Here is a 14,796-nt window from a genome sequence, read left to right as displayed (position 1 = left end):
TATTTTAAATATCCACTTGGAAGAAACAACAGATTTTCCTTTAGGTCTTGGAACAATTTCCCAAACATCATTTTTCATGATAGATTGGTATTCTTCTGTCATAGCTTCTTTCCAAGCTGTATGTATAATAGCACCAAAGGGATTGGTTGGCTCTGTTTTGGATAAATCACTTGTGTTAGCTATATAACCAGAGAATCTTTTAGGTCTTTTTCTTTCTCTAACTATTTCGGAAGGTACAACAAAGTCTTGAGCTACTTCAACTATTTTAATGGCCCAAAGTGGTCTTTTATTTGAATTTTCTTCAAGGTTCATATTTTGAATTTCATCTTCGATTTCCTCTAAGTTCTCCCTCTAGGACCCAGATTCACTATTTCTTTCAGAACTAGATAAAGGAGAAGGTTCATTAGAACTTATGGCTCTTTTGAATGCAAGATCTTCTTCAAAGATTACATCTCTGCTAAGTTCAATAGTTTTCTGTCCAGGTATGAAAACCCTATATGCTTTAGAAGTTTCACTATACACTACAAAAATACCTATCGTCCCAGAGGGTTCTAACTTGGTTCTCTTTTCTTTTGGAACATGGATATATACAAGACATCCAAAAATTCTAAAATCACTTATATTGGGTTTTACTTTAGTAAATACTTCTTCACGTGTTTTATCTTTAAGATATGAGTGAGGACTTATGTTTTGAATATATACAACAGTACAAGAGGCTTCTGCCCAAAGATAATATTCTAAGTTTTGGTGAAAAATCATAGCCCTAGCAACTTCTATAATTGTCCTATTCTTTCTTTCTGCTACCCCGTTTTGCTCTAGGTTATAAGGAACAGTGTACTCCCTCTTAATCCCTGATTCTTTACTAAACCTTTTAAATGAGGTATACTCCTCCGTTATCAGTTCTAAGGGCTTTAATTTTATGTCCTAAAAAATTTTCAGTTAATGCTTTGAATTTTTTAAATCTTTGTAGGATTTATTTTGATTCCTTGCATTTTAAAAAGTAAATCCATGTTTTCCTAGAGAAGTCATCTATGAACAAGATATAATACCAGAATCCTCCAAGAGAAGGAACAGACATAGGTCCACATAAATCTGAATGAATTAATTCTTGTATATTATTTGTTTTCCTAGTACTATCATGAAAGGGACTTCTGGTGCTTTTACCCAGAGCACACCCTTTGCAAATACCAGGGTGGTCTTTATTTAATTTGGGTAATCCAATAACCATCTTTTCTATAGTTGATAAAGTTTTAAAATTTAGATGCCCTAATCTTTTGTGCCATATTTCATTTGAATCTTCTACTTCGTGGACTAGGGCTTGAATGGATCGACTAGATTCTGTATGCAATTCATACAAATATCTCTTTCTTTGACCAATTAACTTTGCTTTCTTGATGGAAGAGTTCTTAGCCCAAGTTAATACTTTGTCATCCATCTATGCAACATTGTGTCCATCATCTTCAAGTGTTGTAATTGAAATTAGGTTTCTTTTAATCTCTGGTACATAGAGTACACTTTTAAGAAGAAGAGTATTTCCTGATTTTAGTTTCAAAGTACAATTTCCAATTCCTTCAACGGAGTGTGCTGAGTTATCACCAATGGTAACTTCACTGTTAACCTTCTCTGATAAAGAATCTAGAGTCTCTTTGTATCCTGTTATATGTCTAGAAGATCCATTATCAATTACCCATGCTTTATTTGAAATTTCATTTGATAGAGAGGAATACAAAACACGGTTCTCAAGATCATAAGTATCTTCTTATCTAATGACATTTGTACAATTTGCCTATTGTTTGGAATTTTCCAAACAATTAGATCTATAGTGTCCAAATTTTTCACATTTGAAACACTTTATTTTAGATAGATCTTTCTTGGGCTTTCCATTCTTTTGATTTCCCTTTTTCTTCTTGAAATGCTTCTTACTGCCTTTATAGGAGTTTGTATTAAGAATGTGAAATTCTCCATCTTCTACTTTTGGTTTCCCTCCTTTCTTTAGTTTTTTAGATTCCTCTTGAAGACAATCATTCTTGAGTCTGTTAAAGTCCGGGAGCTGATCTCTGGCACTTATTCCCTATGCGAATGTCTCCCATGAATCTGGCAATCCATCTATAGCCATAAGTGTTAATTCTATGTCACTAATGATGGTTCCTATGCTTGATAGTTCATCTCTAATGCCAACAACTCTTAAGAAGTAAGAACTTATCGATTCTCCTTTCTTTATCTGAATGTGATTCAGTTGCCTTTTTAGTGCAAGAACCTGGTTGCATTGTTTACTTTATAGGCATTTCGTAATGCATTCATCATATCAAAGGCAGTTTGATGTTTTGTAAGCATAGGTACAATATCATTTTTAACTCCATCCAAGATAATTTGAATAGTTTTTCTATTTCCTCTGCTCCAGATAGATTTTTGAGGTTCAACTGGGGGTTGTTTGGATGCTCCATCAATGAATTGTTTTACATTGTTCTCTTCAAGAATCATCATGATTCTGAACTTCCAAGCTTCAAAGTGCTCTTTCCCATCAAACCTAGCCTCAAGTCTGATTGTGTAAGCCATGGAAGATAGAAGATTGTTGCTTGATTACTGAAATTTAGCAGAGCCTAGGTTCAATTACCAGAGCTCTAATACCATGTAAAGTTTTTGTTAAATCCTTATCTCTTAATCAGACTTTTAATCCAGTCTTATATGCTGCAAATGATCTTCTAAGTAATGTGAATATTGATGAAATTAGTGCTTATTATAATGCAGATACAATACTGAATATTTAACCTTTTATTGTGATAGAGAATCTCAAATATAAATTGCAAGATATAAAATGCTTATAGGACCAGACTGCTGTAACTGCGTGTCCTATAATCTGCATTTGCAACCTACTTATATATCCTTTTTAAAGGGTATGTCCCTCAAGGGACATAACCCTTCCTACCTTGGCACCTATAGGAGATTTATATATATATCAATCATTAAATGCCAACATAGATATATTACTATTAAGAGGAAGTACGCTCTGTACTGTCAGACCTGTAGGTTTATCTTGGTTGATATTCTTAACACTACCAAGGTATTTTAAAAGCTATTAATTAGAGCATGATCTAGAGGCTTCTAAACCCCACTAATCCAAGGAGATTGAAGGCACTGGATTTTCCCTCTTTTTATCCTAAGTGACAAATGCTATACCATCTTTTTAGGTTGCTCCTTCCCCTAAAGGAAAGGGTGGGTCCTGAGATGGTGCCTTTGGTTACTCTCTTTCCAACCACTCGAGAGAGTCGTCCCCAGAAAAGGCAACCTCCTTAACATTGGGATTGCAACATTCCTCATCACCTTCCACACTTTTACTGGTTGTGACTAATACCTCATTATCATTCTCCTTAGACATAAGAGTGTGACCTTCATACAAACTATTAAATTCCTCAAAATCTTTACTCAAATCCCTAGGGATTCTCTCTTGGGGTTCTTGCATAAAGCTTGAAGAGCTCGAATGCAATATAACATTACCCCTAACTTCTTCAGAAACAAAAACTCGTGCAGGTTCTTTATCAGCATTGTCCTGGGGAAGTACCTCATATTGGCTATGCTCCATCTGAGTCCCTATATCGATGCCCTTCTCTTTTGAAACATCTCTTTCCACAAACCATGGGCGATCAATATTTTATAAAAATAATTTCATTCGCTACAGGAAGCAGCCCACCTTCATTACCTATCTCAATCTTTGAAATCTTCTTCTTGCCCATGTTAATAGACACTTGGATCACTCTGTTTTTATATAAGCTTGATCCAACCCTACTTTCCCTTTGAAATTCTCACTGCTATGCTCAAGAGCATTACAAGATTTACAATTATCCACTACCTCTTCAACCTTAATGTATTGTCTCTTCACACCAGCACTTAAACAAGATTTCTATCTCTTTAGAAAGGGGTGATTCTTCCTTACATGCTAAAGCCCTTGCTTTTAACACCTTTATCTAATCATATAGATTTACCCAATTTATCACCTATAGCTATAATTCTATCCAAACCTCAGTATTTAAATGGAAGGTTGTAAAGCTAAACCCAAACTAATACCTTTTGAATCTCACCTTTCAAAGAATTGAAGTTTGGCTCCCAATCCTTAAAATAAAACCTTGTACCTTTCATCATATAGGGCTTGTTATTGAAAATCCAGTATTTGCTCTAGGTTCTGTCACATATGACAAAATAGAAAACAATTAGTAGTGTTTTAAGATGGACTTTGAAGGACCAAGAGTCTTCACACCATTGACTAACTCAAGACAACATTGGTCATTCCCTCACCCACTTCATCAACAACCTCTTTTTCTTTAGCCAACTATGTCATTCTATTAATAAAAATCACTCTTCTAAGGAAGGGTCGATCTTTGTTGGCTCCTCTTGTGGCTTACAAAAAAAATTGTCTAATTTCTTCCAATTGGCATGTCTATTCTCCAAAATCATTAACCCAGATCAGCCAAGGGTTTCTTGGGATAGTCCTTTCTCCTAGCCCTATAGGGCTTCTTCACATTACTTCTTCTTGGCAGTTGTCATCCTAACTAAGCCCTATTCAACATTGCAGATCTAAATTACATGCATATGTTCTACCATGCCACTACCATCTTGCAAAATCTCGCCTCCACTTGCGCTCTCTCTTATTTATAAACTCAATGTAAAGATATTTTTATTACAACTAATAATAACTAATTACCAATAAGAAAAACTAAATAATATAATATCTAATTTAAATTATATTATACATATATATATATATATGTGTGTATATATATATATATATGTATATATATATGTATATATATATAAATATATATATGTATATATATATATATGTAAATATATACATATATATATGTAAATATATACATATATATATACATACATATATATATATATATATATATATATGTATATATGTATATATATATAAATATATAAATATATATATAGATATATAACACTTTTATATATAGATGTATATATGTGTATATTTGTAATTAAAAGTGTTATATATATAACACTTTTAATTACAAATATACACACACATATATATATACATATATATATATAAGTGTAATATATATATATATATATATAAAATCGAGTAAAATTGTTTAGGCATAAAAAGTCAATAGGCTTAAATTTAACGACGTGTACAAATGTAATACACCTCTAGACATAAATAATATAATAAAAAATATTAAAATGCCCATTTTAAACATATGGTTCTAATCGGTAATTTATATTAGCTTGACAATGATTTAACTTGTTAAAGTTATCATTGACATTAAACATATGGCTTCAAGTGTTCATTCCTTGTGAGATCATGCTAGCGCCTATTCTTTTATTACAGGAACAAAAGCATCTAAAACTCCATTGTTTTCGACATATATTTTGAGGTTGCCTATCATGTATAGAGAAATTTGACATAAAATATTCAACATATGACTCATTCATGCATCCATCTTAATATACCTATGCATCTATCTTAATATATTCGTCTTAATGGCCACACTTCTATAGGCAAACCACAAATTGAATCAAAACCAAACCTAAACCAGGTGCAAACCATACCTGGATCTGAAGCCCTCGAAACCATAAACATATTTTGTAAATAATTTTATTGCATTTCCTTTATGATTATTTACTTGTTGATGCAAATAGGAAATTCCAATAGGAAATCAACCTTGAATTTATTTAAAAATGCTTGCAAATAGAATGGCCTATCCTCCGAGTTCACAAGATACGAAGCACGCCACCCCTAAATGAGTCATTGAAAAACTCTACCATGCTCATGGTTCGGTGGTTTGAGGTATTTAGATCAAGAAATTCAATAATGCCAATGGACTTGACAATCTTATCAAGCATGCCACCCTAAGATGGGCCAGAAATCCTACCTTGCTTGTGAGCTGGGCAGTAAATAAGTGGATAGAGGGATGGAAGGATCAAGGACGACAACTAGCTTCTGAGGTGGATAGAAGGATGGACTGAACCCAAGATCCTATCAAGTACACCACCTCGAGATGGATGGATAGGGAATTTCAACAATGCTCTTGCAATACAAGAATAAACATCCTCGCATTTGCGATATGCGAACATTTCCAACAATTTCTTAATACTGTTACTATACGAACATGCCTTGGATAAATTATTATGTTGTTAGGGTAATTTGATTTTTAATAGGATTGATCTTCATGTGGATTTATATGAAATAACAAAATCATGATATTTAACGTTAATAAATTGAATTTCATATGCTTACTTCATAATGATATATAATGAATATTGTTTGTAGGAGCTAAACTAGGATTATCTTATTTAGAGCATTACAATTGACTAGTTTAATATTAGCTTAGATTTGTAAATAAATTGCATTTTTAAAATCGAGTTGGAATTGTTATTTTAGGGTAAAATCAAGAAGATCCCAAGAAGGGACATTACAATAGATTCCTATATATTACGTTGTCGAGTGAACCTTTGTTCATTGCTCTACCAAATGGAATTTGGAAGCAACTCATAGCCTAAGGGGCCAACCAAAAATTTTTTGTCTTTTAATCCCAGCCCCAACCTCAAATCCACAAATTCCCTACATAATATAAATACAAATATTCTAGAGCTGAGATGTCCTAGTGAGTATTATAATATAACAATCTTGCATCCATAGGAATACTTGTAAATATTTGACAATTCTAAAGGCAAACATTTGAGCTAAAGTAAATTATATTTAATCTCGCAATCCTTCACATCATAAGCATCATAAAAACTCTCGAAGAGCTCCTAATGATCTGAAAAAATTAACATATGCCACATGTTGGCATTAAAGTTGTTATGTGGAGCCTAATCAGACTTGGAGGTTAATCAGGCGGGGTCCTGGGATCGGGAGTTATTTTTTTCTTATTGGATAAAATAGTCTAGCCCTAATTTTGTAAGCAACATAAGTCTTATATAAAATGGCTTAGGGTTAGGGATTTTATGATATATGATTATTATTTAATAGCTTCTCACAGCGGTATTGAGTTGCAAGGGATTGCAAATTGTAATCAGGCTAAAATCACTGGATAGTAATATTGGACTTGTTGTTTGGTGTACATAGCCCAGGAATTGAGTTAACCACGTTAGATCTTTGCATCTTATGTTCTCTTATGTGTGCTTTATTCCTTTGTGATATTGGTTATATTTGCATGTAACTGTTACTTTTTGTCTTTCTAATCTTAATAAAAGTGGCCGGAGTTTTCATGATATACATCTTCAAGCCCAAACACCAAACTTGGATAACCCAATATTAATTAATTTACTCATGTCCATTGAATGATTTGTATATGAAGCTTTAAGGATTTTGGACCTAAGAAAACAGTCATTCAGAATAGATAGTTGTCTTGCAGCAGCAAGAAAGCATGGATTACACTTAAGTGAAATCCCAACTCAAATGTCCAACAGCATTTGTGAAGTCATTTTGAAAAATATGAGCATTTGAGGGGGAATCAAAATGAAAAAACCTAATTGTGTTTCCAAGATGCAGATAGCTACAATATAGGAATGCATATCAATGACAGCAGGGAATAGGAGGCCATTATGGGGGAACAACCAAAAAAGGGAAAAAATTTGAATATTGTACGTGCCTTAAAAATGTAAATGTAAGCACCTCAAATGGAACTAACAGCACAAAGTTAACCCTAGAAGACATAAACCACTTATACAATCCTAAAGTGAAGAGAGTAAAATGGTTGCTCATGAGAGCATCTAAGTACAAACTTTCTCAAGCACATAAGATAGCATTACACTATGGAAAACTCTACAAGTTTGAACTATAACACAGATCCTTAACTTGTATTGCACTGCAAATACAAACATACAATAAAAAGAAATTCTCAAACATGGGCATCTAAGATATAGAAAACTAAGAAAGAAAATAAAAGTAGAAGTAGCAGTAGTTGCCATCATCTCTGTTGCAATTTAATTGACTGTTGTCTATATATATAATTCATCTTGATTTGACAAGTACCTGCTGAACATGTTCCTCCACACTTGCTGCTTTGACGGGAAAGACATCCTCAAAAGTTGTCTTGAAAAGCAAAAAAGTTAACAAATCAGTAAAACAAATATATGATGCACTATCAAATAATCCCTAATTTAGTAATACTATATTTTATTTATCAGCAAACGATTTCAACAAAACAAAGAGAACTTTCCTTTGACACTTCTGGACACTAACATAAGAGAAGAGTTAACAAATACACTGTTGTAGACAACTAAGAGAACTTTGCTTTGAAACTAAAGGAAACTAACATACGAGAAGAATTGACAAAGTGCACTGTTGCAGAGTAACATGTTCATCCCCCAAATAGTACGAAGTTGGAACCAATCAATCAATTGGAAAGCTGATAGCACCAAGCAAATCATCGAATTCTTGAACATTTCAGAAATGAAAAATACGTCAAATATATTGATTTGAATAAAGCAATTTAGAAAGATAGGCAGGGGTTTTTTTTTACCCTGAAAAGTTTACAAATATATGATAACGCACAGAATAACGTGACTAAACTAACAAACACTCAATCTCTATATTCTTCACACCATAATTCACAGGCTACAAAGATATGTAAATAACCACATCCAATTGCATAAGACAAACAGCAAAACACAAATGTTTTCATCCAAAGGCATTCCACAAACAGGACATGTTTTATTATGGTAAAATAATGATTGCATTATTAAACAAAGATCATGAATAATTTATATATACAAGATACAAGAGAATGTTTCTATAACGAACACGAGAAAGGAAACAAAAACATTGTTGTAGAGTGAAAAAGAAAGCTTTCATAATGAACAAAAGGAGTTTATGAAAACATTACAAAAAGAGTGATCATTAGAAACCGACGGAAGAGAGAGAAAATAGAAACCATCTAATATCATAATACCCTCCCTTAATGGTCAATCTATCTTCAAAAAACAGAAATTTGAATGTCCTCAAAAAACATAAAAGGCAGCCTCGGGTTGATCAGAGAGGTCTGCATGTTCTGCAATGTTGGTTTGTGGTAGCATTGACTATGGTAGGACGAGTCTCGATACCCAAAACAAGCACCTCAATGCGACGGTACTCGAAGATCATCATCATTCTCTGTTTCCAGGTGTTGTAGTTCTTTCTGTTAAATCACTGCCTGCCTTCCAGCATGAGATTGGTGAGAGATGCCATTGCACGTTTTTCACTGAAAAAGCGTGAAAAATCTGAGATGGCATGAACTTCGAGACAAGTTGACAGAAGACCCAAAACGTTTGAAGACACACCCGGATAAGAGCTTGAAAAACCCACAAAGAATCTGAAATTAGATTTTGATTTTGCTCGCTCGAAAATCAAGGCACGAAAAAACGATGCACCTAGGAAAAATAGAGAGCGGCCCAATTGAGATCTACAAAAACCCACCAAGAATTAGAGGGTTAAAAACACCCTAGATGTTGCCCTTTGCAGAAGATGTGCAAAAAAAGCCAGCTTAAAAATGCCCCAAAAAAAGGCCACAAAATTGAAGAAAAAATATGGATGTTGGATCCCTAGCTGGTTTTGGAGGAAAAAAAGGATGCAAATTTTGAACACACTTTGGCAAATATTTTGAAAATTTTGAACTAATAATTTCAAAATGAAATTAAAAAATTTTGAAGAGGCTAAGAATTTGCTCTAATACAAGATACAAGAGAATTTTTCCATAACGAACAAAAGAGAGGAAATAGAAACATTATTATAGAGTTAAAAAGAAAGTTTTCATAACAAACAAAAGATATTTATGGAAACATTACAAAAAGAGTGACCATTACAAATAGACGGAAGAGAGAAAATAGAAACTATCTAATATCGTAGTATAATTAATATGCAAGAATATCACTCTCAAGGAGAAGAACAAACAGTTTGACCAAAACGGTTTATTAATTTACCGCATAATACATAATACAATTTGACACAGCATACAAATAATACACATATTGTTTGACTACTTTTTATTTCATTAGAATGTTTCCTTGTTTTATTATTTTGCCCTACAGGATAGCAAGGTCATAGCTCTGATACCACTTGTAATGTCCCCTTTTTGGGTCGGTCATGATTGACATGTATTTAATCATTCATACCATAGTTTAAAATTCCACAAGAATACCACGTATATCGCATGTTTTCATGGATTTTTCATAGCCCCGTTAAAAACGACCAAAAATCGGCACCAAGTTATTGGAAATAATCGCGGCAAGTAAAATGCAATATAACACCATAAAACAAGACTTTTTGGTGAATATTTCAGTCTCCACCAATCAACACAATTTTGGGTTGGAGTCCACGTCATCACATTTTTTTAGGTTTTAAGGAGCATTAAAGTCTTTCACCCGCACAAACACAAACTCCTTCTAGGGACTAACTTATCCGCATCCCATCGTTCTTGCGTTTGTCCTTAGTAGCACCTCAAATAGGAAGGTCGGGAAACAAAGCCAGTAGGACCGTAAGAGCAAGACATGCAAACTTAGTTGGACGAGACTTTTGCAAATAATCTTTCATTGCCGCCTAATGCACTAGACGGGACTTTTGCTGCCGTGTGAACCACTGAAAGAGACATCATTGCCATCATTTTCTTCTTCTAAGTGCCATTTTCAATTGAAGTTTAAATAGGAGACTTCTAATTCAACGCCATTTTCTTTTATTGTAAACTTCTTCAACAAATCAGATTCCAAATTGGGCATCGATTGAGTTTCTTCCACATTCCAAGTATTTTTTTTTCCTTTATCATTACTAATTAGAATTCCAATTTATTTATTTACTTTTAATTAAATTGATATTATAAATGTATTTTTATTTTTATATTATAAATTAATGAATATTATTTTTAAAATTTATATAAAACTTTAAACTGGTTAATTTATATAAAATTCTAAAGGTATATTTTATTTATTTAAATACAGGATAAAATCTTATTAAAAATTTTAGTAATGAATATTATTTTCAAAATTTATTTAATCTATAGTTTAAAAATGGTAGTTGTCATATAGAAGTGCCTCCCATCAATAAAGATGACAATTGTATGCATACTGCACTTGCAGCCTTGTAGGTACCCAAAAAAGTTCCATGATCCAGTATAAACAAAACAGTGTCAAAACTGAATCTCAAATGTAACAAATGTTACGAGATACCTATTTGAGACTAAATCATACAAAAAATTAATAAAAAAAAGAAGCTTGCAATTTAATTCATAAGACTTGTAGGTCCATTTCCCATTTATGTAGTGTGATTATAAAGCGTAAACATTGATGAAGTGACCAGCCTACTTTTAAATCAGATGTCAGTTGAATCACAGGTTGTCTATGACTTACTAAATGTTATGCAAAACTCCTATTTATAACAGTTAGTAGCCTTAAAATATGAAGTTCTTTTTCCTCATACTGTCCTTCAAATTTTAAACTTATTTAATATTTGATTGTTCATTCTTATAGTTGCAGAGTGAAGACTTCGAGTGTCAGTAACATACCTATAGAAACATGATGACAGGTGGTGGTAGAGCTAAGGATCCTTTATGGAAACATGGGGTCCCAAGGGTAATTAATGGACACGTCAAATGTATCCATAGCCATAAATATATAACTTCAGGGATAAGCCAATTGAAATAGCATCTTGCGAAGATTCCATGCAATGATATTACATCGTGTGAAGTATGTTTGGAAGAGGCTACAAGAGAGGCTTTGACAAGCCTACAAAAATATGCACAAAGTAAGGCAGAAAAAATACGATATTTGAGGCTATGGCAGCCCCAATGGGGACTTCTAGTTATACAGGATCAGGATCAAGTGGAGTGGGTTCTTTTATTAGGCCTCGGAGACGAGGATCGAGAAGTACGAGAGGGTCTCTAGCAAACTTTTGGGTTCCACGTAACACTCCTAGTGCTCAACCCAACTTACTAGGCATTGCATCAAACAAAGAGATGCATGACAAGACAAAGGTGGCAATTACAAGATTTTGAATCTGCAATGATATTCCCTTAAGTGCTTTATGTACTCCGTATTGGGATCAAATAGTAACTTCCATTTCTTTGTCTAGTAAAGGGTTCAAGACCCCAACTCCCTATGAGGTGAGTGGGCCGTTGTTAAATGATGATGTAAGAAATATTCATCAGCTTGTGGAAGAGTAAAAAAAAGTTTGGGAGCAGAAAGGTTGCACTATTATAGCTGATGGGTGGATAGATGGAAGGAATAGGACGCTCATCAACTTTATAGTTGCTTCAAGTGGGCAGTTGGTATTTCTAAAATCAGTTGATGCCTCTGATCAAGTACAAAATGCCAAAAAATTGTGTAACATGTTGGATGAGGAGGTAATAGAAGTGGGAATGGCTAATGTCATCCAGATTGTGACTGACAATGCAGCTGTGTATGTGGCAGCTAGAAGACTTCTGATGGAAAGACATCCCACATCGTTTTGGAGCCCTTATGCTGCCCATTGTCTTGACTTGCTTCTTGAGGATCTAGGAACACTGAGTTGGGTGGAGAAGGTGGTTGAAGATGGAAGGAATGTTGTGAAGTACATCTACAATCATACATGGGTCTTAAGTCTTATGAGAGAGCACACTAGAAGTAAGGATCCTGTACAAGCAGGAGTCGCACGCTTTGCTACTAATTTTCTAAACTTGCAAAGCATATCTGAGACATTGCTAGACCTTAGGCACATGTTTCTTGATAAGAAATGATTAGAGAGTCCTTATGCCAGGAAGCCTGAAGCAGAAAGATTGTGATGATTATGTTTGATGCTAGCTTTTCAAAAGCTAATGGAGGAGACCCTCAAAGTAAGTTTTCAAGTCTTCATTGATGATTTAGTATTTAATTTTGAAATATTTTCATTGGCTGATTTTTGTATGTTTTATTATGTCCACGTGTCAAAACCGTTGGTGAAGGTTCTATGAATTGTGGATGGGGATAAAAACCCCATGGGGTTTTTATATGAGGCCATGGATAGGGCAAAAGAGGCCATTCAGCACTTGTATAGGTCAAATGAGACCAAATATAGACCCATATGGAACATCATTGATCATAAGTGGATCCGGCAATTCCACCAACACATTCATGCAGCTGCCTACTTCTTGAAACCCAAGTACTATTTCTCCAACACTTCTAAAGCAGATGCATCAAATTGTCTTGGACACATCTATTCGAAGATTGGTTGCTAATACGGTCCTCCAAAACCCCATACTAGATGAATTGCAAAGCTACAAGAGGGAAGAGGGGCTGTTGTTTTCTTCTCTCGATTGTAAACATAGGAGATACACCATTCAGCCAAGTAAAAAAGAACATGTGTTAGTTTTATCATACCATTTATTTCGCTCGTGAAGTTTATTGGAAGTTTTACCACATCATAAATGGTTTTTTAATCCTTGCAAAACTGTGGTGGGAAGATTATGGTGCCACAACACCTAATCTTCAACGGCTTGCCATCCGAATTTTATCGCAGCCTTGTAGTGCTTCTGGCTACAAGAGAAATTGGAGTACTTTTCAAAACATGACATAAAGAAACGTAAAAGGTTGACTCAAAAGCGCCTGAATGACTTGGTTTATGTGAAGTACAACCTTCTCTTGCATGAGAAGGTGAAAGGGCAAGCTTCATATGAAGTGTATGACATTGATCCATATTCAACCGATTGGATTGCTCCTCCTGATGGTGAGGATGCAGATGTGGGTGAACATTTATTGATAGATGAGCAGCTAGCAAAGTTTGAGAGAGAAGCAGATCAGTGGGATGCAGATGTGGCAACACATGAGGAGGAAAATGAGTTTGGTCATCCATCAAAGGCTTTTGTCGATTGTGATGCACCTATTTGGGCACCTATTGAGCATGTTGCCAATAGCAACTACTTCAACACCACCCACCCAATAGCAACGATCTCTTTTGAGTTTTACTTGTAGATGCAATTTATGATTGCTACTTTCAGTTTTCATTGACACTGAAACTTGAACTTAATATGTTTTCAGAAGTGGTAGTTTCATAGAGTTTGACTTCTATGTATCGACCTTATTTATATTCGAAATCTCAAATGTTGTACTTGTTTTTTGGTATACGATTCTAGCAGTATGATAATCTACTAAGTTCCTCTTGCTATGAATTACTGTTTAACTTAAAACCTTGGATGATAAATAAATTATAAAATAAACTTTCAAAAAATAATGGTTCAAGTAATGATAAGCCAGAGATTTCTGGTAATGATGGAAAGGATGGTGTTTGTGGTGGTATCATGGATAATGGTGGTTTTGTGAACAAGTGTGAGAAGCCTTCATCATTAATAGTTGCTTCAGGGGGGCAATTGGTATTTCTAAAATCCGTTGATGTGACTAATCAAGTAAAAAATGCAAAAAATTTGTGTAACATGTTGGATGAGGTGGTAATAGAAGTGGGAGTGGCTAATGTCATCCAAATTATAACTGATAATGTAGTTGCGTATGTGGCAGTCAGTAGACTTCTGATGGAGAGACATCCTATATTGTCTTGGAGCCCTTGTGCTACCCATTGTCTTGACTTGCTTCTTGAGGATCTAAGGAAACTGAGCTGGGTGGAGAAGGTGATCGAAGATGGAAGGAATATTGTGAAGTATATCTACAATCATACATGGGTCTTGAGTCTTATGAGAGAGCACACTAGAGGTAAGGATCTTGCACAAGCAGGGGTCACACACTTTGCTACTAATTTTCTAAACTTGCAAAGCGTATTTGAGACATTGCTAGACCTCAGGCACATGTTTCTTGATAAGAAATGGTTAGAGTCCTTATGTCAAAAAGTCTAAA

At 34.3% G+C, this 14,796-nt stretch overlaps 1 protein-coding gene across 4 annotated transcripts in view; it reads right to left on the bottom strand.

The window, feature by feature from the left end:
- The window catches only part of LOC149555147 (nuclear pore complex protein NUP93A-like), a 160,301-nt gene that overhangs the window by 98,450 nt on the left and 47,055 nt on the right, over nucleotides 1-14,796 (bottom strand). For all 4 annotated transcript variants that reach the window (XR_016364460.1, XR_016364461.1, XM_089829183.1 and 1 more), the window contains exon 5: nucleotides 8,006-8,065. Coding sequence is in view for 2 of the 4 variants with exons in the window: in XM_089829183.1 (XP_089685309.1) it covers nucleotides 8,006-8,065 (60 nt within the window). In the remaining 2 variants the exon portion in view is untranslated. The remainder of the gene's footprint in view (nucleotides 1-8,005; nucleotides 8,066-14,796) is intronic.

Source organism: Cupressus sempervirens, chromosome 5 (assembly GCF_028749045.1).
Source record: "Cupressus sempervirens isolate cs-2001-9-10 chromosome 5, ASM2874904v1, whole genome shotgun sequence".
Taxonomy (NCBI): domain Eukaryota; kingdom Viridiplantae; phylum Streptophyta; class Pinopsida; order Cupressales; family Cupressaceae; genus Cupressus; species Cupressus sempervirens.
Note: the sequence above shows the minus strand (reverse complement) of the source record. Positions and strands in the feature narration are given on the sequence as shown.